The sequence below is a fragment of the Anolis carolinensis genome, chromosome 2, assembly GCF_035594765.1.
Source record: "Anolis carolinensis isolate JA03-04 chromosome 2, rAnoCar3.1.pri, whole genome shotgun sequence".
Taxonomy (NCBI): Eukaryota; Metazoa; Chordata; class Lepidosauria; order Squamata; family Dactyloidae; genus Anolis; species Anolis carolinensis.
The window spans coordinates 145,344,338-145,368,901 of NC_085842.1; the positions used below are offsets into that span (position 1 = coordinate 145,344,338).

General features: G+C 39.2%; 2 protein-coding genes across 2 annotated transcripts in view; both read right to left on the reverse strand.

The window, feature by feature from the left end:
* elac2 (elaC ribonuclease Z 2) overlaps positions 1-5,031 on the reverse strand; it is a 33,676-nt gene extending 28,645 nt beyond the window's left edge. The window contains exons 1-4 of the mRNA XM_008104262.3: positions 4,713-5,031; positions 1,974-2,024; positions 1,802-1,872; positions 388-452 (exon numbers count right to left, since the gene is read on the reverse strand). Of these exons, the coding sequence (XP_008102469.2) occupies positions 388-452; positions 1,802-1,872; positions 1,974-2,024; positions 4,713-4,954 (429 nt within the window). The 5' untranslated portion in view covers positions 4,955-5,031. The remainder of the gene's footprint in view (positions 1-387; positions 453-1,801; positions 1,873-1,973; positions 2,025-4,712) is intronic.
* Positions 5,032-9,212: 4,181 nt separating this feature from the next.
* Positions 9,213-23,877, reverse strand: fn3krp (fructosamine 3 kinase related protein). The gene is made up of 6 exons (XM_003217067.4): positions 23,638-23,877; positions 20,155-20,306; positions 16,364-16,455; positions 15,967-16,049; positions 14,259-14,381; positions 9,213-11,623 (listed from the first exon to the last, which is right to left on the reverse strand). Exons 1-6 carry the CDS (start codon positions 23,776-23,778, stop codon positions 11,285-11,287), a joined length of 930 nt encoding a protein of 309 aa, XP_003217115.1. The 5' UTR covers positions 23,779-23,877; the 3' UTR covers positions 9,213-11,284.
* Between the last annotated feature and the right edge of the window lie 687 nt (positions 23,878-24,564).

The window sequence follows — 24,564 nt, forward strand, 5'->3', positions numbered from 1 at the left end:
CTTATAAATTGGTGGTGGGACAGAAAGTAAACATTTAGCATGCCATAGAATTCAAAAGAATAAGCATTAAATTCCCAAGACTGTTTCCTCCTGTCAACTGAGAGTATTACATAGGCTTAGCTATTTGCTAAACTCCCGATATTGTGCTGTTCCCTGTTATGAAACATAGAGAATATCTAAAGTACCAGAAAGGTATAAAACTGAGAAATTTTGATTGAACAACATTCATGTGAACAATTTCTAAGTAGGATGCCAACCAAATGAGACTCATGTAGAAATTGCTAAGGAACTGCAGCAACAACATTCCTTCACACTACTCATCCTTTACCACCATTCTCTTAGATGAAAAACTGAACAATTAATCACTGCAGGAAACGTTCCACTCACCAGCTGCGGAGGCCCAGAAAGCACACATTTTGGAACCCCTGTTTCTTTTAAAGTAAGGATCATTCCTGGAAAAGAACACAAGGTAGACTCTTAGAAGTGCCATCAGTCTGAAATTGCAGAGATGCTACTCAGTGAAGAAAGGAAAAGTATCAGTTCATTCAAAATTGGAGGAAACTGCTACCAGTACCATGGACTGCCAAAAAGATAAAATAACCCTGAACTCTCCCACTAGAAGCCAAAATGATAAAAGAGACAGCCATATTTTGGCCATATAATAAGACTAGAAAATACGATGATGCTCAGTAAGGCAGAAGGACTAGGAAAAGAGGAAGACCCCATTACAGGTGGATGAACTCTACAGGCAGTTCTCCGCATTTGCTGGGATTAGGGGCACAGGACTCCTGCAAAAGTTAAAAACTGAAAACAATAATATTGCTTTTTATCTCTCCAGGAATATCTTACTTCTACAATAAGACTTCATGGTCAACGTCCACCACATGGGTACCAAAAGATTCCTAAAGAGGTTCCAACATGATGACTCTATGATCAACTTCTGGCAGAAGTTTGCCATAGGGTTGCACCAGAGGAACTAGAGGTCCCTAGAAATCGATCTAATTTAATCAAATTTGAGACCAAACAAATCAGTAAAAATGAAATCTGCTATGGATCTAAGTCTGTAAAATCTAAACAGGGTTGTTGATAACAGAGTAACTTGAAGTCTCCCAATCATAAGGTCAGTATACGTTAAAATCAACTTGATAACAGTTAACGAATTCCAAAAACTAATACTTATTAAATGAAAATAATAGAACTTTCAATATCCTTATATTCTACTTTTCCTACAAGTAGTGTAGCATAGTGTAGTTGCCTCTGATCTTCCCTGTAAACAGGGAAGGGTCCAAATCAACTAGCCTGCCTTTTCCAAAGGAATTCCAAAGTTTTGGAGCACCCTCTTTAAAAAGCCTCTCTTGTGTTCCCATCAAACCTCCCTTTGAGGGAACCGAAACCAAGGAAAGAGATTCTCTGGAAATCTCTAAACCTAGACAGACTCATACAGGAGAATATGGACTTTTAAAAAACTGGATCTAAGTGATGAACAATGTACTTCTCGGACATGAGCTTCTGAGAACTACTTACAACTAACCAATGGAAGACCAGCCTGATTATTCATTCCTATTAGGGCAGTGGTTCTCAACTTGTGGATCCCCAGATGTTTTGGCCTTCAACTCCCAGAAATCCTAACAGCTGGTAAACTGGCTGGGATTTCTGGGAGGCCAAAACACCTGGGGACCCACAAGTTGAAAACCACTCATCATCAGCAGCAGTGTGTACGTTTGTGTCGCTAGTTTTTCCTGTCTGGGAAACTCACAACAATACAATTCAAACATAGAATGTATTAATTTGCCAAACTCACCAGAGAGACCACCAACATTTGCCCAGTTCATTCTGGTGAGGAAGATATTGTCTAAGCGAGCCACTTTCAACCTGTGGTGAAAATAACACTCATCAAGGACTTCAGTTAAATTTACGTTTGATTACCTTGAATCACTTCTAGGATCGCAACCTCAATTTCTACTTATGCTTACTTGTGCTCTTGCATGAGGCGCTGCACACCTTCCCCACAGTTAAAAAGGTACCTGGAATATAAAACATAATACTATGAACAACATTTAGTGCTTACAGTTATTTTACAACCAGCATCCTTGACTTTTCATTCATGGCAAAGTGAGATACACAAGTTGAATATCCAGTGTTAGAACTGCTCCAAAATCCAAAGCTGTCCACATGAGTGGCTGAAATACAGACACCTTTGCTTTCTGATGGTTCAGTTCATACAAACTTTTTGTTTCATGCACAAAGTTATTAAAAATTTAAAATACTGTATATAATAGTACCTTCAGTCTATGTGTCTATGGGAAACATAATGTTTAGACAGAGGTTACCTTTTCAAGTTAACTCATGATGTATATGCAAATGTTCCAAAAAAATTTTTTTTAAAAATCCAAAACACTGGTTGTTAACATTTCGGATAATAAGGGATACTCAATTACAGTTTACTACAGTTATTATCTACAGTTTTTAGATAATAAGGGATACTACGATTACAGTTCCAACTAGAAGATTATTTTTTCTTGGTGACTATATGAAACTATATGAAGACCAAAGTCTAACATATAACACTAAGTAACACGATTTTTGTTCCTGGGTTATAAAAGTACAGTAGTTTCCTAATTGGATCTATCATAAAAACGTGGAATTAAACTACAAAAACTTTGTTTTTTGCAGGACAAAATCCAGCACATTTTGCTGCTGCTTTCCAATGAATATCTCAAGAGTCTCAACCAATTCAACATGTGTTGTCGAAGGCATTCATGGCTGGGTTGCTGTGAGTTTTTTGGGCTGTATGGCCATGTTCCCAAAGCATTCTCTCCTGACATTTCAGCCACATCTATGGCAGGCACCCTCAGAGGATGTGAGGTATATTGGAAACTAGGTCAGTGGGGCTTATATACCTGTGGAATGCTCAGGGTGGAAGAAAGAATTCTTAACTGCTTGAGGTAGGTGTGAATGTTGCAATGGGCCACCTTGATTAGCAAAAAAAAAAAAAGGCCTCACAGCTTCAAAGTCTGGCTGCTTCCTGCCTGGGGGAATCCCAAGGAGGTGTTAACTGGCCCTGATTTATTCTTGTTTGGAATTCTCCTGTTTTCAGAGTGTTATTCTTTATCTACTGTCTTGACTTTAGAGTTTTTTTAATACTGATAACCAGATTTTGCTCATTTTCATGGTTTCCTTTTTTCTGTTAAGATTGTCCACATGCTTGTGGATCTCAATGGCTTCTCTGTGTAGTCTGACATGATGGTTGTTAGAGTGGGTCCAGCATTTCTGTTTCTCAAATAATATACTGTGTCTAGGTTGGTTCCTCAAGCACTCTGCTATGGCTGACTTCTCTGGCTGAATCACTCTGCAATGCCTTTCATGTTCTTTGATTCATGTTTGGGCAATACTGCAGTTGATGGTCCCTATGTAGACTTGCTTACAGCTGCATGGTATACAGTATATACTCCTACAGAGGTGAGAAGATCCCTCTTGTCCTTTGCTGAATGTAGCATTTGTTGGAATTTCTTAGTGGGTTTGTAGATAGTTTGTAGGTTGTGTTTGTTCATCAGTGTCCCTATGTGGTTAGTTCTCCCACCCTGGACATTCCCCACTTGCCTAGTTTCTAGCAAACCTCACAACTTCTGAGGATGCCTGCCATAGATGTGGGCGAAATGTCAAGAAAGAATGCTTCTGGAAAATGGCCATACAGTCCGGATAATTCACAGCAACCCAACAATTCAACGTAGCTTGTGGCAGCCACAAAAAATGAAGTTTCTGGAGCATAACAACTACTTTCAAAGTAAGTACCACACAATTAAACAAGTACCCTGTACACTGGGTTGTTTTGAGTTTTTTCCGGGCTGTTGTGAGTTTTCCGGGCTGTATGGCCATGTTCCAGAACATGGCCATACAGCCTGAAAAACTCACAACAATCCAAAGTAATAACACTTTCAAACTTGGAACAGAATTTTTTCAATGTTGCTACATAGTTTAATGAGAGGGAAAGCTCAGCAAGTAAACATTTATACAGTAGAGTTTCACTTATCCAACACTCGCTTATCCAATGTTCTGGATTATCCAATGCATTTTTGTAGTCAATGTTTTCAATACATCGTGATATTTTGGTGCTAAATTCATAAATACAGTAATTACTACATAGCATTACTGCATATTGAACTACTTTTTCTGTCAAATTTGTTATATAACATGATGTTTTGGTGCTTAATTTGTAAAATCATAACCTAATTTGATGTTTAATAGGCTTTTCCTTAATACCTCCTTATTATCCAACATATTCACTTATCCAACGTTCTGCCGCCCGTTTATGTTGGATAAGTGAGACTCTACTGTACTTCTAACCATACGAAAAAAAGAGGAGGAGCTTCACTGGAAGAGACAGTAGGAAGCCTCACCTGGGTGATGACCCCTATGACAATGGGGGGAAACTGCTGCCCTTAAGCTGCCTCTACACTGTTGAATTAATGCAGTTTAGCACCACTTTGACTGCCAGGGCTCCATGCTTTGGAATCATGGGAGCTGTAGTTTGGTAGGGCGCCATCACTCGTTGCTAGGAAAGGCGAAGGCCCTTCTAAAGCTACAGTTCCCATTATTCGTCCATGACGATTTGATGCAGTGCCAAAGTGCGTTAATTTTACAGTGTAGATGCACCCAAAGGTGGTAGTGCGTTTAATTAACAAAGATACGCATGGGGGAGGGGGCCCACTGACCGGTTGTACTCGGAGAAGACGTAGAGGGCGGCCCCCACGTCCCGGGTCCCCGCGGCGGCCACCTGGACGAAGACGGTGCTGGCGCCGCCCTTGGAGCAGGCCCCCGGGGCCCCCAGGCGCTTCTCCCGGGAGCGAAGGTGCCGCAGCGCGTCCTTGGGCGGGCGCGGGCGGCGGCAAGGCGCTCCCTCCACCGACATGGTTGTGCCCGCCCCCGCCACGCTCCCCAGCAGGCGCCGCCACATCCAGCAGCCCTCCACTCCGCCCGGACGCCGCACGAGGGACTCCGCTCTGCCGCTTCCGCCCGCCCGCGGGCAAACCCTCCGCGGCCACGCCCACAGCCACCCTCGCGGTCCAATCCCGTCTCCTCAACAGCGGGCGGGCGACCAATAGCCAGAAAGAAGCTCCTCGTCACGTGACACCACTACCCAATGGCCATCGGAGTTCCCTTTTTTTTTAATGCGCTGCCTCAATTCTGATACTATGCGTCTATTCCAAATGACGCGATGACGTAAGGATTGCTAGGGCGATCTCCTAAGGCAGCAATGGGCAAACCTCGGCCCTCCAGGTGTTGTGGGAGTTGAAGTCCAAAAACACCTGGAGGGCCGAAGTTTGCCCATGTTGGAGAAAGCAATCTTCTCAAGCCTCCTCTAATTTGTTTGTCTTGTTTTATTAATATGTCGGTTTATATCCTGAAGTACTCTGTTTCCCCTAAAATAAGACATCCCCTGAAAATAAGACCTAGTAGAGGTTTTGCTGAATTGTTAAATATAAGGCCTCCCCCGAAAGTAAGACCTAGTAAAGTTTTTGTTTGGAAGCATGCAGGATCGGTAAATGTACATACCATAGATTGTTGTACATGGAAATAAAGGTAGTATCAAGAAATAATAATAATAATAATAATAATTTAATTAATTATAAGTGCAGGTGGTCCCGGTGGTGATGGGCACATTGGGTGCCGTGCCAAACGATCTCAGCCGGCATTTGGAAACAATAGACATTGACAAAATTACGATCTGCCAGCTGCAAAAGGCCACCCTACTGGGATCTGCGCGCATCATCCGAAAGTACATCACACAGTCCTAGACACTTGGGAAGTGTTCGACTTGTGATTTTGTGATACGAAATCCAGCATATCTATCTTGTTTGCTGTGTTATAATAAAATAATAATAATAATAATAATAATATAACTTTATTCTTGTATCCCACCTCCATCTCCCAGAAGGGACAAGCCCAACAACAACATAAATTTACATACAAACAGAAATTTAAAACAGTAATTTAAAAACAGTATAGCAATAAAAGATAATATAGAAATTCTTGAAAGAATTCAGTTTGGTTATGCTGTTTTGTGATGGCAACTACTGTACAATAGATAATAAATTTTCATTTTTTAAAAATCCAACCATAAATGTGAATTCTTCTTTGTGGAAAAATAAGACATGCCCTGAAAATAAGACCTAGCGCCTCTTTGGGAGCAAAAATTAATATAAGACACTGTCTTATTTTCGGGGAAACACGGTATATGTCTATTTCGTTTTGCAGTTTATCTCTATACTTTATACCTAAAGCAGTGGGAGGGGCTGCAGGTCATGTGACTGACTCAATTGCAGTTTAGAATGTTCAGTTTTAAAAGGATGTCTGTTAGATGTCAGATGAGCCTTGGGCCTGTTCGAAGTCAGTGTTGAGCCTTGAGTATAGAAGTCTGTTAAGAGTGGAAAAGGCAGTATTAGGAGCTAGAAAACGGTTGAGGCTTGTGTTTCTTATGAAAGTAGACTGCAATTAAAGAGAGCTGTACAAAGTTTAGGAAGAGACTGATAAAGTTTAGAAGTTTAAGATACAGCTGAAACGTTCTGAAGGCTCAAGCAATGTGCCTGTATTGTTAAATACATGAAGTATCAGTAAACAGACTTATTTTAAAAGATGCCTGCTTGAATCTTTTGTCTGCTGAAAGTATCTACGCGCCAAGTGATCATAACCAAATAAACTACAGAAACACCTCTGAAACTACCAATTAGGTTGTGATCCTAACATATCAAACTATTCCCAATGGGTTGTGATCCTAATAGGTCATTATCTATCAATCCCAATAGCCCGTTCCTGTCCTAAGGAATCTTGGGGTTTGTTGGGACAGGAGTTCATGGCGCTTCAAAACTGGCTTAGGGAATTTGAATATCAAACCTGAGGTTCAGACCTTCACTGCTATGAATAATGTAGCTGTTTTAAATGTATTTTTGGATGCTGAATTGGAAAAATAAAAATGTTGCACCGCATACAGTTCTTTACAAATTCGAGACCTAATGTCATCCACACCTTCCAACATTAAAAATTCCAAGTAAGTTGGGTGGAAACAGTGCATAATGGAGTAAATTCGAGTTCACTTTAAAATCTCGATTTAGGTCCATTTACACTATACAATTAACCCAACCTGATCTTACTTTGACTACCAGGCCTTGATGCTATGCTATGAAGTCCTGAGAGTTGTAGTTTTTCCAAGGTCTATAGCCTTATCCTCCCAATTGTTCGGACGCCTTGCCAAGCTACATCTCCCACATTTCCATAGCATTGAGATACGGCAGTTAAAGTGGTGTCAAACTGCATCAGTTCTTCAGTATTGGTGCACCACTGCTGCCGGACCTACATGGCTGAAAACCTAATACTAGAAGTGTCAATGAAGACCCTGGGTCTGGGTTTTTACATCTCTTGCACAAGGAGGGAGGTCTAGTTGCATAAGGCCATTATAGAAAAAGGCAAGACATATAAAGTAAGTTGCAGGCAAATGACAGCCCTCAGAGGTACTTTTTTTTATCCAGATAAAGGAATTGCACTCAAATGCCTCAAAATAGCCTTAGGGCAGACAGAGGGCATTTCCACCAGGTGGGAGCTTCCCTGTCCTGTAGTCAAAGCAGTTCTTGGGCACAAAAATGTAAATTCCTTTGCCTCAGACCAAGGAAGATCCCAAAACACTGTGAAAATTTGAGTTAGGGAGCGTGGCCTTGCAAGGTTTTCAGGGCATCCCCCACGCTGCCTGTTTTTTTAGTATGTATTTGAATATATGCATTTAAATAGTATATTTATCTGTGTGTTTTAACCATGTTGAATCCCGCCTTGAACTGTGAGGAAAGGGAGGTAACATAATATTATTATATTGTTGTTATTTAGCATACAAGAGAATTGTGCTTAATTGCACAGAATGGTGGGAGGATGATTGATTGCAATTTTCTAGATCTATGAGTGATTAATAGAGGATTGGCCCCAAATGTTTACATAATACCAATTTTAACATCCAAATTACACTGTTATAGTCCCTGATCTGCAACAAACTATATACAGGAGAGTCTCACTTATCCAACATAAACGGGCCGGCAGAACATTGGATAAGCGAATATGTTGTATAATAAGGAGGGATTAAGGAAAAGCCTATTAAACATCAAATTGGGTTATGATTTTACAAATTAAGCACCAAAACATCGTGTTATACAACAAATTTGACAGAAAAAGTAGTTCAGTACACAGTAATATTATGTAGTAATTACTGTATTTACGAATTTAGCACCAAAATATCACAATGTATTGAAAACATTGATGACAAAAACATTGGCTACTAAAAGGCAGACTGCATTGGATAATCCAGAATGTTGGATAAGTGAATGTTGGATAAGTGAGACTCTACTGTATAACTTTATATATTTGTATAGAATCAAAATGTGTGGCGTGGGTCATCTGGTGCAGTAGATACTACAAGACACTTTTTTCTATCTGGCTTTGAATTCAAGTAAGAAAGATCCCAGTAGTCTGAAGGTCTGCCTTCCCCTTGAGTATTTATTTATTTATTATAGCATTTTTACCCAGTATGGGGACTCAGGGTGGCTTACAATATAAAAAAGAAAGATCCCAGTAGTCTGAAGGTCTGCCTTCCCCTTGAGTATTTATTTATTTATTATAGCATTTTTACCCAGTATGGGGACTCAGGGTGGCTTACAATATAAAAACATATATATAACAGTTACAATAATATTTTGTCTCAATTTTAAAATTAAATTACATTAAAAACTTCTGATGTAGCCTTAATAGTTGTGATTATGATATTAAGCTAGAAGGGGGGGTCAAGAAGAAGGTCTTTTTAAAGTCACTACAGCTTGCCGGTGTATTGTTGGTATTTTCCTGGTATTTTCCTGCAAGGAGTTTTCATGGCAGCTAGTTAGGTCCAACAGCTAACTCCGCAGAGCGACTCTCTCTGCAGATTGCCACCGCCATTTCCTCTGGGCTTCTGCTTCACTCCCTCTCCGACCACCACAACCAATCAACCCCTGCGACCAAGGGGGTCGAGATAGATCCAACAATGCTCAGCAAGGTACAATGGTACAATGCAGTATGTGTTTGGTATCTACTTTTTTTCCAAAATGTTTGCAAAACCTATCACCATGAGTATATTCCCTCCAGACAGTAATAATAATCAATTTTTATCATTTATATTTTCTAACCAGATAATACACATGAAACAGTGTGGAAGATATTTTATTTCAATATCAGAAAAAGACTGTAAGCTATACTCATGAGAAATGCTTTTTTTTGCAAATCCAGAGTTAACAGCCAACTGTTACTACTGAAACCCGAACACATTCTATTAAAATTAATGATAACTTCTTAAGTCTTACTCTTTTTAGGGTAAACCAAGCTTTCAAGAAAAACAGCAATGGAATGTCAAAACAAAGCCAACAAAAACAGTTTTAGTTTCACAGGAAGAGTCTTACACTTACACTATACCTGGTGATCTTAGAATGAAGAAACCAACAGTAAAATTGCTGTTCTAATAGATTGTCAAAGAAACGTTGTCCAGAAAGTTTATGGTATACTTTTTAGATATTAGACCCCTTTATATGTGATATCTCATCCAGATCACAATATTTTATGTTAACCTTTCCACATAGATTGTGGTCCATTGAGTGCCACTAGAGCAGCACTCGGATCTACAAACCCTTCAGAGCTGCTGGAAGGAATAGTGCAAAGTGAATAGTTGTATAAGTGGAGCAGTACTCACTGATTTAGATGAGATGGCCGCCAAAAGGTGAATCATTTTATAGATGCCGTTCTGGAGCATTTCCAGAAGAGGTTTGAAACTAATATGCCTACCAAATGTTAAGACAGAACAGGGCCAGGACAATAACTGCAGAGAAATTTTAACAGCCAAAGTAACCTGCCAGATTAATGCAGGAGGTAGAATCAAAATTAGTAACTAACAGCGAAAGAGAATTTCCTCCCCCACTTCCAGTTTACCACTCCATCATACCAGAGTATGGGAGAAGCTGCCACCTAAACACCCAATAAGTATTGATAATAAACTTTCAATATCAGCCAGAAATTGTATAATTGTATGGAGAAAAATATTTCTAGGAAATAGCGTTTCCACAAGATTATTTTGATGATGATTTGCTTTGACAGAATCTAGTTAGGAATAATGTAGGCAGTTTTCCTTGTTGGGTTCAGCATTTTATTTTTTAGCCTACAGAGAAGCAGCTGAAGATATAGAAGTCTTGCCTTAGGAGCAAGGACCTCTACTGCAGGGTATGATGGCTTGGAAATGGACAGAACACATTTCTGGATTTTATGGCACTGTCGTTGTTTTCCTGCATTATCATTTTCCCCACAAGAATTCTGCTTCATTTTACCAGAGCTCCGAGCAGCTCAGTACACAATATAAAGACAACCTCTAAGGAATGAATGCAAGAAACGGACTCTAGCAAACTGCCATAAGAAGTTAAATTTGAGATGGCTACATATATCCGTAGATACAGCTAGCTCATTAGTAACAGAACAACACCTTACAGGCAAGCAATTTATTTGTAGGCCAAGGCTGTACTAGCTAGGAATGGGCTCTGATAGGAGCTCAGTAGAAGAAAAAAATAAACTGGAACAAATCCCCTCAAATTGAGGTACATATGAATGGTCCATTCAGAGTTCAAATGCTGAAGGCATAGACTCTCACCATTGGAGCCATATTGAGAATGCTCAACAAAAGAACCCCCATGACCCAGATGAACACACTTCCAATGAAATGCAGTTGCAAAGATGCCGCCTCACTTCTTTGGTGTTCATAACTGTAAGACAAGGTTGGGAGTAATCTCATGAAAAGGACAAGAAAGATCCCAAAATATCCTCGTGTGTCATTATGAAGGAAAAGTTTTTTCCCATTCATAAAGATTTGCCAATTAACCTATGGATATATCTTTATGAACACAGGATATCAGCGCTATAATCCCAATCCAAGATCTTATTTGGTTCTCCCCCTTAATTGATTCACTCTGAACTACTCTGTCGCAAAGAATTTTCTATAATTCCATTTATCGAAACAGATCCAGGGCCTCATCTAAAGAGCAAAGATCTTGTTGTGCAAATCTAGGATTCATTACCTCTTTAACAGCTCTTCAATAAATGTCAATAATGAGAAGCTAAACCTGGAACATAGAAAGGTTGGTCTTCCAGATGTGCAAAGCCAGGATCAATTAGAACACATGCACAGGTGACGTATACACCTATATTTTCAAACAGGGATATAAACCCTTGATATTGGGAGTCATTTTACTAGATTCTTCATTATATTGATAGAGGACCCTCTGTAACCTCCTCCAAAGTGATTCCAGTGGTTCATATAGTGGAATAGTTGGTACAACTTGAGTCGCTTATCAAATCCTGGTGCTTTGGGGATTTTACTGTGATAAGCAGAATAAAATGAACCACTGAACCCACCAAACATCCCAGCAATTGCCAATTCATACTCAGAGTGGCCATAGAAAGCTGCAGGGTCAAAGATAATTGGCCCAGAGTCATCTTCAGCTACATTTCCTCCCCACAGATCTCCATGTAGAAGAGCAGGAATTATCTCCATATCGCCAAACAAACTGGGGATCTTGAGCTGAGGGAAAAAGCAAGAGTTATCAATGTTAACTTAAAGGCAAAGGAAAGGATTTTAATTGATAACTTGGAGGAGATGCCAACTAATAGCCCAACCGTACACTGAGAGGCATACCTAAAGGCTCAATGATTTCAACAAAGCTAGACACCCTAAAGGCACTAGATCACATCTAATTTTGGAAGCTACAATGGATCAGCCCTGGTTAGTATTTGGACAGGAGACCAATAACAAATACCAGTTGCTGTAAGAGACATTTCAGAGGAAGGAACTGGCAAAACTATCTCTGTATATTCTTGATCTAAGAAAACCCTATGAAATTTATCACCACAAGTCAACTGGTAGCATGGAGGCACATATAATTGCATAGGATCAAGAGAGAAATCACATAGAAAACAGCAAGCACATTGTTTTAAAATGAATACAAATTTTACAGAGCCATTTCAGCCTTTAAATTAAGTGGGAACCTGGAACTCTCCAAAAGTTAGTAAACTACAAGTTATTTAATTACTATGCCCATTCACCTCTGGCCAGGTTGAGTAAGGCGGATGGGAACTAAGTTCAGAAAGACTAAGCGGGCTACATGTTTGTCTGCCCTTATTTAGACAATAAATTTCAAATTAGACAAATGCCGCTTCAATTTGTATAACATTATTACTAAAAACACAAGAGTTAAATATTCTGTATTAACGGATGGTTTAATATTTTAATAAGTTGTACCTTAGAAATGTGTACTTCACCCTTGAAAAGCCACTATGCCCTAAAACAGGGGTCCTCAAACTTTTTAAGCAAAGGGCCGGTCTACAATCCTTCAGACTGTTGAGGGGCCGAATTATCATTTGAAAAAAAAATATGAACCAATTCCTATGCACACTGCACATGTCTTATTTGTAGTGCAAAACAACAACAACAACGAGAGAACAATACAATATTTAAAAATGAAAACAATCTTAACCAACATAAACCTATCAGGATTTCAATGGAAAGTATGGGCCTGCTACTGGCCAATGAGATAGTCAAGTTAATTCGGATTGTTGTTTGTTGTTGTTGTTGTGTGCCTTCAAGTCATTTCAGAATTTGGGTGAGCCTAAGTCTAAAATTAATTATTTATTTACTTACTACATTTATTTACTACATTTATATCCCACCCTTCTTACCCCGAAGGGGACTCAGAGCAGCTGTATGTACATACAATATATTATATTATTAGCATAGCACAATATTAGCATTATATATTACTACAGTAGAGTCTCACTTATCCAACACTCGCTTATCCAACGTTCTGGATTATCCAACACATTTTTGTAGTCAATGTTTTCAATATATCGTGATATTTTGGTGCTAAATTCATAAATACAGTAATTACTACATAGCATTACTGATTATTGAACTACTGTTTCTGTCAAATTTGTTGTATAACATGATGTTTTGGTGCTTCATTTGTAAAATCATAACCTAATTTGATATTTTATAGGCTTTTTCTTAATGCCTCCTTATTATCCAACATATTCGCTTATCCAACATTCTGACGGCCCTTTTATGTTGGATAAGTGAGACTCTACTGTATATTGAACTATACCACTATACTGTAATACTATATGTAATATATAACATATAATTAATATTATTATATGGTAGTATTATTATTAGTATTATATTGTATAACATTATAATATTTTTATCAATATTATATGTATATACAATATATTATATTATTAAAACTGATATAAATATGTACTATAAAACTGAGGGTGGGGGCCAGGTAAATGACCTTGGAGGGCCGCATCCGGCCCCCGGGCCTTAGTTTGGGGACCCCTGCCCTAAAAGGTGATTGTCAGATCTTTCACTAAATAAATAGCTAAATAACACATTCTTCTTTATGAGGCAGTTTGCTAATGCTTGAACAGGTTTTTTTTTTTTTGATTACCAGAAAAGTGTTGTGTTAAATGCCAATTTAAAGGCACATTGATAGGCTGACAAAATTACAACCAACACAGATTTATATTTGGGTTGTTATAGGTTTCCCTACTTGACTCGTATTTGCTGCTAATATCAAAACCATATTTCTTCACAGAGATAAAAGAATAATGCTAACACACCTTCAGAGAGGTTTCACTATTCTTTCACAGTTCTGGAAAGTAAATAAAATCTTCTGGGTGCATTTTTATTGTACAACTGCCTTGATTTGAACACAGAATTTCATGGGTGGTCTAAATGTAATGTTTTCTTGTCATTTTAATTAGTATTTCCCTTCAAGAAACCTTGTAATAATACTGTGGCGGCACTGTAATGAAGTACCCTTAACAATATTTCATTCAAACTTCAGTGCCTTGGAATCTCCAAGGAAAGAAAACTATTAGACCAGTTTAAAATTTGTTAGCAAACGTATGCCCAAATAGACTGATTAGTTCTTATTAATCTGACTTCCTAATTACTACTTTGCTTAATACATTAGAGCTCAAACCCGAACTACTTGAACTACTTACTTAAAATTAAAATAGAAGGGCTTACTCCTTACCGAGCCAAGGGTGTTGGGTAAGCAAACGCTTTTTAAGTTAATAAAGTATAATCCTATACTTTTTTGAAAATAATCAGTGTTTTTACAAGTGTTCAAATGCCTTCTAAGGACACAACAGACCTGGAGTTTTGCCCAAAGCTCTCTCGCTTCCCTGTCTCCTGAATTCTTCTCGATCATGTCCATCTGAGGCTGAATTCGCTGCCTTGCATAGAAAGTCACCCAATCCTGTTGCCACTCATTCACCTGCAGATGGGCAACCAAAGGTTAAGGAATGGTTAAGTCATAGCATTTTACTTAAACTCACCTACTATTGACTTATGTGATAGTATAAGTGATTTTTGTGGTAGAGGTATATTCTGGTGGGAAACAAGTTATACCTTTTTTTCTTATGCTGTACATTGGTATTGTGATATGACATACTAAATATGATTAGGCGGGTGACTGAAAACAATGATAGAAGTATTGGGCAGTACATTATTTGCATATAGATGATTATTAGCAGAGCAGCAAAGAATAAGTTTTATTAGACTGATGTGGTGAGAGTGACAAATCGAATTAGGGTTTGGATGAAGTTAAAGAGAGAAGGAGAAGCTCTGAATTCTGTAGGTGGACATAGCAAAATGGTGTTACATATTAAGAAAAGTTTATTAATAAATAAATTGCATTAAAATAAAATAAAGTTCCAATTACAAATATCTATGTGCTAGCAAGTAAAGAGTGAAGAAATATATGTCATTTTATTGTCATTACTATTCATATCTTGTCTTTTCCCCCAAATTGAGAACCATTATATATGCCTACTGCCAGGACACTATGCCTGCCACCAAGACATACCAGGAAGAATAGCAGAATAGAAGTGGATCCAGTGGGAATTCTGGTGAGCTCTATAGAGAAGTTCTTTTTAAATTGTTGTATTTGAAATAAGAACCAAATAGAGCGATTCAGTTTTTTTGTGATTCACAGCAAACTCAACAGGAGTACTAAAATTAAGCAGATTCAGTTTACATAACTGAACATTCCCACACATAGAATGATAGGGTCAGACACCACCAATGGCTGCTTTGAAAAAAGAATTTATTTCTTCCTTCCTTAATGACAATTGATCAAACTGCTACAACAAAAACAACTCACAAAGCTTCATCAGTTGTTCTGAAATGGCAAGTTCAGCAACATTTGCTAAGGCTACTCATTTTATAGTAAAACCTTGCAGACTGGCAGTTAATGTTGGGTTCTAATAAGTTTTAATCAGCTATTACAAAAACCATCCCATAGTTCGGTACAGTTACTTTCACAGCAGAGGAAGGATAAGATACCAGTACCAAAAGCTAAACCTGTAATACTAGTCCTGAACTCTAAACCAGCTACACTTATCTATCTCCCTATATCAGACTCATTTAAATATTCCTAATCTCAAGTACAGTAGAGTCTCACTTATCCAACATAAACGGGCCAGCAGAATGTTGGATAAGTGAATATGTTGGATAATAAGGAGAGATTAAGAAAAAGCCTAATAAACATCAAAATAGGTTATGATTTTACAAATTAAGTACCAAAACATCATGTTATACAACAAATTTGACAGAAAAATTAGTTCATTACACATTAATGCTATGTAATAATTATTGTATTTGCGAATTTAGCACCAAAATATCATGATATATTGAAAACATTGACTACAAAAATGCATTGGATAATCCAGAACGTTGGATAAGTGAGTGTTGGATAAGTGAGACTCTACTGTATAAGGAAAATCGAAGTGTAACATATTTTTTCTTCATATCACGCTCAAAAAGTAAGCATTCCAAGAAAACAAATATGTAGACATTACCTGTGGAAGATAACCACAGCAAGTGACAGTGTGAAACCCAAACTTTTCCACAAATTGGATGTCTGAATGTTCTTCACCCTTACCTTAAATTTAGAAAAAGAGAGGAAGGAAGAGACAATTATTTCAAAGAGTAGAACACAATAAGAAAACATTATGTTAACTACAATATTAATTACAATTATTCCGCTGCTTTATTAAATGTTCAAAATGTATGATTTTATACAAGCCTTCTCTGTTTTGAGTCTAGGCAGAGAATAATCTTGTTGATACTCGCATTGCTTTACTACATATGTAACAGAAATGGTCTAATGATTTTTATAGAACAAAAAGCAAATGCTCAATTTTACAACTAGTCTTATTTAGCATATCATAAACAGATAAAGGCAAAGCACTTTACCAACAGTGTTTGCATCTTTTTTCAATCTGTCTCCAAGCTTCTGATTATGAAGGTGAAGATCAGCCAGCTGTGATCCAAGTTTTTCTGAATGCCTGAGAAACCAAAATATGCTACTTTTAGTCACAAGCCGTCATGACTTGGCTGTTTCACTAAACATTAATTTTGTGTTAAATGGACTGATGCATCAGCTTTTCTGTTGATTTTATGTTTGCTGGTATAGTTTGTGAGTTTCTATCTTGTTGTGATTGTATTGTTCTTCCCGTGAAGCATTTAAATATATTATTAATTATTGTGTATTATAGGAGGTGTATGCTGATGATAATGTAACCTATACTCATTCAGAAGAAGACCTACACGCAGCTACGCTAAACACGTTTGCAGAAGCAGAAGCAAAGCTTGGCTTCCCACTAAACATCGAGAAAACCAAAGTGCTCTTTCAGCAGGCACCAACCAATTCTTCTGCAGTACCAGAAATACAGCTAAATGGTGTAATATTACAAATTGCTGGCCATTTCCACTACCTTGGTAGCTACCTTGGCAGCCACCTCTCCACAAAAGTCAACATTGACACTGAAATACAACACCATCTGAGTTCTGTGAGTGCAACATTTTCTTGAATGAAGCAGTGTGTGCTTGCACATCAGGGCACTGGTAGGGATACCAAGATGCTTGTTTATAAAGCTATCGTCCCCCCAACCCTGTTATATGCCTGCGAAACATGGACTGTCTATAAATGCACTCTCAACTTCTGGAACAATTCCATCAGCTCTGCCTCCAAAATCTCTTGGGAAGTCAGGCAGATAAATGTCAGCATGCTGGAAAAAGCAAAGACCACCAGCATTGAAGCGATGATCCTCCGTCATCAACTCTGCTGGACTGGCCACTTCCGAATGCCCAATCACTGTCTCCCAAAGCAGTTAAAATACTCTCAACTCAAGAATGGAAAATGGAATGTTGGTGGGCAGGAAAAGAGATTTAAAGATGGGCTTAAAGCCAACCTTAAAAATGGTACATAGACACAGAGAACTGAGAAGCCCTGGCCCTCGAGCATTCTAACTGGAGGTCAACTGTTACCAACAGTGCTCGGGAATTTGAAAAAGCACGAATGGAGGATGAAAGGGAGAAACGTGTCAAGAGGAAAGCGCGTCATGCCAACCCTTTTCATGACCGCCTTACACCTGTAAACCGATGTCCTCACTGCGAAAGATCATGCAGATCAAGAATAGGTCTCTACGTCACTTATGGTCCCACCTACAAAACCCTACACTTGGAAGGAAACCATACTTGACCACAAGTGATAGCCTATCATAGAATCATAGAGTTGGAAGAGACCTCATGGGCTATCCAGTCTAACCAGGAAGCCAAGAAGCAGGAAATCGCATTCAAAGCACCCCCGACAGATGGCCACCCAGCCTCTGCTTAAAAGCCTCCAAAGAAGGAACCTCCACCACAGTCCAGGGGAGAGACTTCCCCTCACGTATTTGTACATGCCTATCATATCTCCTCTCAGTCTTCTCTTCTGCAGGCTAAACATGCCCAGCTCTTTAAGCCATTCCTCATAGGCTTGTTCTCCAGGCCCTTGATCATTTTAGTTGCCCTCCTCTGGACACATTCCAGCTTGTCAACAGTTAGGTGTAGCCAGCATCTTGGATAAAAATATGTTAACACTGAAGTAATTGTTAGTTCGAACAAGGATTTCATTTTTGCATTAAGGAAATTGTTGTTATGTGCCTTCATGTAATTTATGCCTTATGGCAACTCTAAGGCAATCACATGTGAGTTTTACAGACAGAATTTTATTTTTTTATTTTTTTATTACATTTATATCCCGCCCTTCTCATCCCAAAGGGGACTCAGAGCGGCTTACAAATTTTATGTACACACAATATATTTTATATTATTAGAATAGCACAATATTAGCATTATATATTACTATATTGTACTATACCACTATGCTGTAATATTAGTAATATTACATGTAATATATAATATATAACTATTATTATATTGTATAATTATTAGTATTGAAGTATATTGTATTACATTATTATAATATTAATATTATATGTATATAATAATAATAATAATAAAACTTTATTTATACCCCGCCACCATCTCCCCAATGGGGACTCGGGGCGGCTTACATGGGGCCACGCCCAAAACAATACAATGTAAACAGCATATAAAAGAACAGCACAACACAATACAATAAACAATACAGTAAATAATATCCATTACAAAATAAAACAAGGAGACAATAAAAACAAGGGCAGACCACATGAACATTAAGTTAAAACTCGGGGTGAGAAAGACATAAAAATAAAAACCACAGCGAACAGGGTCATAAGGGAGTGGGGTATTCTGGAGGATAGATATTAGAGGGAGCAACGGAAAAGAAATATAAAATGGTTACTCTCCAAAAGCGCAGCGAAAGAGCCATGTTTTCAAGTCTTTCTTGAAGGCTGCTAGTGTGGGGGCTTGCCTAATCTCAGCAGGCAGAGAATTCCACAATCGGGGGGCCACAGCAGAAAAGGCCCTCTCCCTTGTTCCCACAAGGCGGGTCTGGGATTTCGGGAGTGGGGACAGGAAAGCTTCTCCTGATGAGCGAAGGGATCGTGTAGGCTTGTGGTAGGAGATACGGTCACGAAGGTAGGTGGGTCCCAAACCGTTTAGGGCTTTATATGTGATGGTATACACCTTGAATTGGGACCGGAAAATAAAAGGCAGCCAGTGGAGCTCCTTGAACAGGGGAGTAGATCTCTCCCTGTAACTCGCCCCCATAATTAACCTGGCAGCCGAGCGCTGGACCAATTGTAGTTTCCGGGCCGTCTTCAAGGGAAGCCCCACGTAGAGCACATTACAGTAGTCCAGTCTAGACTATATACTATATATTATTATATATTATTGTATTTTTATTATATATTATATATTTATTATATATTATTATATATTATATAGAATTTACTCAAGTAATTTTGCCTTTACTTTTCTCTAAGGCTGAGAAAGTGTGATTTGCCCAAGATCACCCAGTGAGTTTCCATGGCCCGGGCTGTGGCGCAGGCGGGAGAGCAAGCCAGTGCAATTAACTGCAATGAATCACTCTGACCAGGAGGTCATGAGTTCGAGCCCCGCTCGGAGCCTATGTTTGTTTGTCTTTGTTCTATGTTAAAAGGCATTGAATGTTTGCCTATATGTGTAATGTGATCCGCCCTGAGTCCCCTTCGGGGTGAGAAGGGCAGAATATAAATGCTGTAAATAAATAATAAATAAATGGCCAAGCGGAGGTTCAAATCCTGGTCTTCTAATGCAGCATTTAAACCACTTCATATGCTAGTTAATGTGGAGATTATCTACATGTATTTTGCTTGTAGAAAAATATTATCTTCAGGCATTAAGCTCATAAAAAGATATTATGTTTTTCATTCATATTCTTCCTTTCTGGGGTTCAAGGCATCTCATTAGAGCAAATACATCACCACCCCAATGCAAATAAACCAATTTACTATCTTACCTCAGATCAATACACTAACATTGGGTTAGTGTATGGTGACATGTAGGTTTCAAAAGAGATTGAGGCACAAGGACAATAAATGTAACTTTTAAAATGAAAGTAGAATCTTCTGCAATGTATTTGGAAGGCTACATAAAAATAATTGGGGCATTAAGATATCACCCAATTCTAGCTTACATATATGAATAAGTTCTTTATAATTCACTTGTTTTTAGGATATGGAATCACTGTTATTTGTCCTCAAGTGGGCAACTAAATCACACTGAGATGTTAAATTTACCTGTTTAAACCCCTCATATCCAAATGCTCCATCACAAGCAGAGCACCGCCCTCTGGCAGATCAATAACTTTCATAGGTTTAGGAGCTTTCACTGTGTGAGTTTGTAAAATGGCCGTTAGACTTGCCATTTCGCCATCAAACATTCTTCTGGCCTGTCAGATAAAAATAAAAGGCTCTTAGAAGTACTCTAAAGTGTAAGATTTACTGGTTCTTCCATTAATACACTTGTGTTGACATCTTTCTCTCAGCCCAGTTTATTTTCAATATCCAAGCAAAAATGGTGGGAAAGCACTTTAAATAATGGAGCTACCAAAATAGTGGTGCAGGTTTCAATTCTCCACTCACTTCAGCTGCACATCCCTTTTGAGATAAAAACCAGACAATAATGACCCCTCTCCACTTCATGTGTGAACAGGAAAGCTTTTTTTCTTAATTTATTTTCAATAAACATGTGCCAATGAACCAAGGCCAGTCAATAATTCCTTTCTAAGATTTCAAGGCATGTACTCTTCTCTATAACTTGTTATGTTAAGGAGGTTGTTAAGGAGGTACAAGGTAAAAGAAATAATAAAATAATAATAATAATAATAATAATAATAATAATATAATGTAAGTTTGCCCCTCATATTTGCAGTTTTGACTTTTGCTGATTTGATTATTTACAGATTTGATCAAAACCGTTCTATGTAGAAATCTCTAGGTCCTCTAGTGTAACTCTGTGGTCAACGTCCTCTCATCATGCTGGAAGATTTAGGCTGGATCTACAATGCCAGATAATCCAGATTATCAAAGCAGATAATCTGGATTTTATATGGTAGTGGAGATCTGGCCTTAGAAGTTTCCAGAGAGAACACATCTGAAGGAATCTTTAGGTTTCCAGAGCAATTCTATAGTCAGCTTCTAGCAATTTCTGATCTTTGTAAAATAAAACCTTTTTTATATATCCAAGCAATTCAATTCCCTTTTACAATGAAATAAACCAATCAAAGTAACCTGGCCAATATAGGATGAGTATCCTTTATCCAAAATACTTAAGTGTTTTCAATTTTGAATCTTTTTTCCCAGATTTTGGGATATCTGCATAATGCATATACATAATGAGATATCCTGGAGACAGGACCCAAGTCTAAACACAAACTTCATTTTTGTTTCATGTTCACTTTATATACATAGCTGGAAGGTAATTTTAAACACCATTGTTTTAATAATTTTGTGCACGAAACCAAGCATGAGTACTATCAGAAAGCATATCTTAGCCATGATATGGATAATTTTGGAGCACTTTAAATTTAAGATTAGGGATACTCAACCTACAGTTCAGGGCTTCAGAAATCTGGAAAGGGAGGAAACAGAATCAATGGAGCCATGCCTATATACACGGATGGGTCAAAAGGTTTTGCCTCCTGCATCATAAAAACGTTATGAACGAACATATAACAGCAGAAGTTGCTACAGATCATAGCATGAACTGTCCTCCACACAAAACTACCGTTCAACATAGTCACCATCAATTTCAGAGGTCCAAAAGACAACCTACGTGGTCTCAGATTCAATTACAGTAAAGTCTCACTTATCCAAGCTAAACGGGCCAGCAGAAGCTTGGATAAGCGAATATCTTGGATAATAAGGAGGGATTAAGGAAAAGCCTATTAAACATCAAATTAGGTTATGATTTTACAAATTAAGCACCAAAACATCATGTTATGCAACAAATTTGACATAAAAAGTAGTTCAATATGCAGTAATGCTTTGTAGTAATTACTGTATTTACGAATTTAGCACCAAAATATCACGATATATTGAAAACATTGACTACAAAAATGGTTTGGATAATCCAGATGCTTGGATAAGCGAGGCTTGGATAAGTGAGACTCTACTGTATTTGAATGGCGTTAAAACAGCTTTAAAATTATGGGTCATGAAGCAAAACCCTGAATTTTTCCAAAATAGTTTGGATGCCTGGGTTAAACAATGGCGCAAATGTGTACAAATTGATGCTGACTATGTTGAACTGTAGTTTTGTGTAGAGGATAGTTCAGGCTATGATATATAGCAACTTCTCCTGTTATATGTTCATTCATAACATTTTTATGATACAGGAGGCAAAACCTTTTAACTCAGCATTGTATATGTCCCCATTTACATTTCTGCTGCTGCACAAACCCAGAAGTTTGGTTGTGGATATATTTGCCTTCGCAGCACTGAATCAGGATAAGGAAGAGATACCACAGAACATAAAAGCAATTGTGTAGCAAACTGCTGGGTCATGGGTGATTTCATTTGTTCTATCAGCTAAATGGCCCTCTTCCAATTGTTTCTCTCCCCCGCTCTAGCAAGTGACTATTTTCTACTGTGAGCAGAGCAGGAATTTGAGAGTGTCAGGGCCCTTCCATATAGCCATATAACCCAGAATATCAAGGCAGAAAATCCCACAATATCTGCTATGAACTGGGTCATCTGAGTCCATACTGCCATATAATCCAGTTCAAAGCAGATGTGGGATTTCCTGCCTTGATAATCTGGGTTATATGGCTGTGTAGAAGGGCCCTCAGACAACTCAATGCTCTGATCAGGAAAGCCTTCTTACAAATCCCTAATCACAACTTCTGGAGATGCCTGCCATAGATGTGGGCAAAAGGTCAGGAGAGAATGCTTCTGGAACATGGCCATACAGCCCAGAAAACTCACAACAACCCAGGGCCCTTCCACACAGCCCTATATCCCAGAATATAAAGGCAGAAAATCCTACATTATCTGAGTGTGGACTCAGATAACCGAGTTCAAAGCAGATATTGTGGGATTTTCTGCCTCTATGTTCTGGGATATAGGGCTGTGTGGAAGCCCCCCCAGTGATTCCGGCAATGAAAGCCTTCGACAACACATAATCCCTAATCTTATACGAGCTGTTGTATGTCTTTCGGGCTGTGTGGCCATGTTCCAGCCCGAAAGACATACAACAACCCTGTGATCCCGGCCATGAAAGCCTTCGACAACACTTATACGAGCTGCTTGTAGCTTTTCATTTGTGGAAAACTCTACACTTTGATTTACTCAGCCTGCATCTACACTGTAGAATGAATGCCATGGCTGAGTGCTATGGAATCCTGAGATTTATAGTTTGAAGAGTCCCCAGCACTCGTGAGCAGAGAAGGCTCCAGGCCTTGCAAAACTGCAACTCCCATAAGGCCATAGTGTTGAGCAGTATCAGTTCCAAGTGGCAACAAAGTGAGTCAAATTCCACCGTCCGTGTAGATCAGGCATGGGCAAACTTGGGCCCTCCAGGTGTTCTGGACTTCAACTCCCACAATCCCTAACAGCCCACCGGCTCAAGACCTTGGGATCCTGGGAGGGGGCGGCTGGGCTAGGCCTCGCGCCCTCTCTGCCCCAACCAGGACTCCGCAGCACTGAGCCATGGCAGCTGGGGTGGGGCCGAACCCTATTCATTCCAGTGTGGGGGTCCTTTCCCCCAAACCCGGGCCCTACCTCGGGGCGGGCGTTGCTCTTGACGTAGAGGCGCCCGTGGTCCGTGTGGAAGCTCTCTCCGTGGCTGATGCAGCCTCCCCCGGAGTGGCCCGCCGGGCGCAGCACCGAGGTGCCCAGCTCCCGCTTCAAGGCCGCCTCCATCCTGAGCGGGGACTAGGGGAGAGAACGGCCCTCCTCAGTCACGGACTCTCAGTCCCCGCCGCCATAATCAGGCCTCTCTGCGCGCTTCAGCCAATGGGAAGGAAGAGGAGGACGAAGGCAGCCAATCAGCAGGCAAGGGCTTATCGAAAGTACGCAAAGCCTTGTCGAAAGTGGGTTGCTGTGAGCTTTCTGGGTTGTATGGCCATGTTCCAGAAACATTCTCTCCTGACGTTTCGTCTGCATCTATGGCAGGCATCCTCAGAAGTTGTGAAGTCTGTTGGAAACTAGGCAAATGGGGTTTATATAGCTGTGGAATAATGTCTGGGGTGGGAGGAAGAACTCTTGTCTGTTTGAAGCAGGTATGCATGTTGCAAGAAACAATCAGGGCCAGTTAACACCTCCCAACAAAGGCCCGGGCCGGTTTGTTTGTCTTTGTTCTATGTTAAAAGGCATTGAATGTTTGCCTATATGTGTAATGTGATCCACCCTGAGTCCCCTTCGGGGTGAGAAGGGCGGAATATAAATGCTGTAAATAAAAATAAATAAATAAATAATCCCCCCAGGCAGAAACAGCCAGGGCTTGAAGCTGCCAGGCTATTCAATTCTAATCATGCTGATCAATGGCAACATTCACACTGGCCTCAAACAGACAAAGAGTTCTTTCTGCCATCCTGGACTTTCCACAAGTATATAAACCCCGTTTGCCTAGTTTCCAACACGTCACAACCTCTGAGGATGCCTGCCATAGATGTGGGAGAAACGTCAGGAGAAAATGCTTCTGGAACA

Excerpts from the sequence above, each read along its gene's own strand:
- fn3krp (XM_003217067.4), bottom strand. The coding sequence starts at position 23,778 with ATGGAGGCGGCCTTGAAGCGGGAGCTGGGCACCTCGGTGCTGCGCCCG. Across the intron at positions 20,307-23,637 it reads AGAGCAACGCCCGCCCCGAG|GCCAGAAGAATGTTTGATGG; the intron begins GTAGGGCCCGGG and ends TTTATCTGACAG. Across the intron at positions 11,624-14,258 it reads AGCTTTGGGCAAAACTCCAG|CTCAAGATCCCCAGTTTGTT; the intron begins GTCTGTTGTGTC and ends TTTTTCCCTCAG.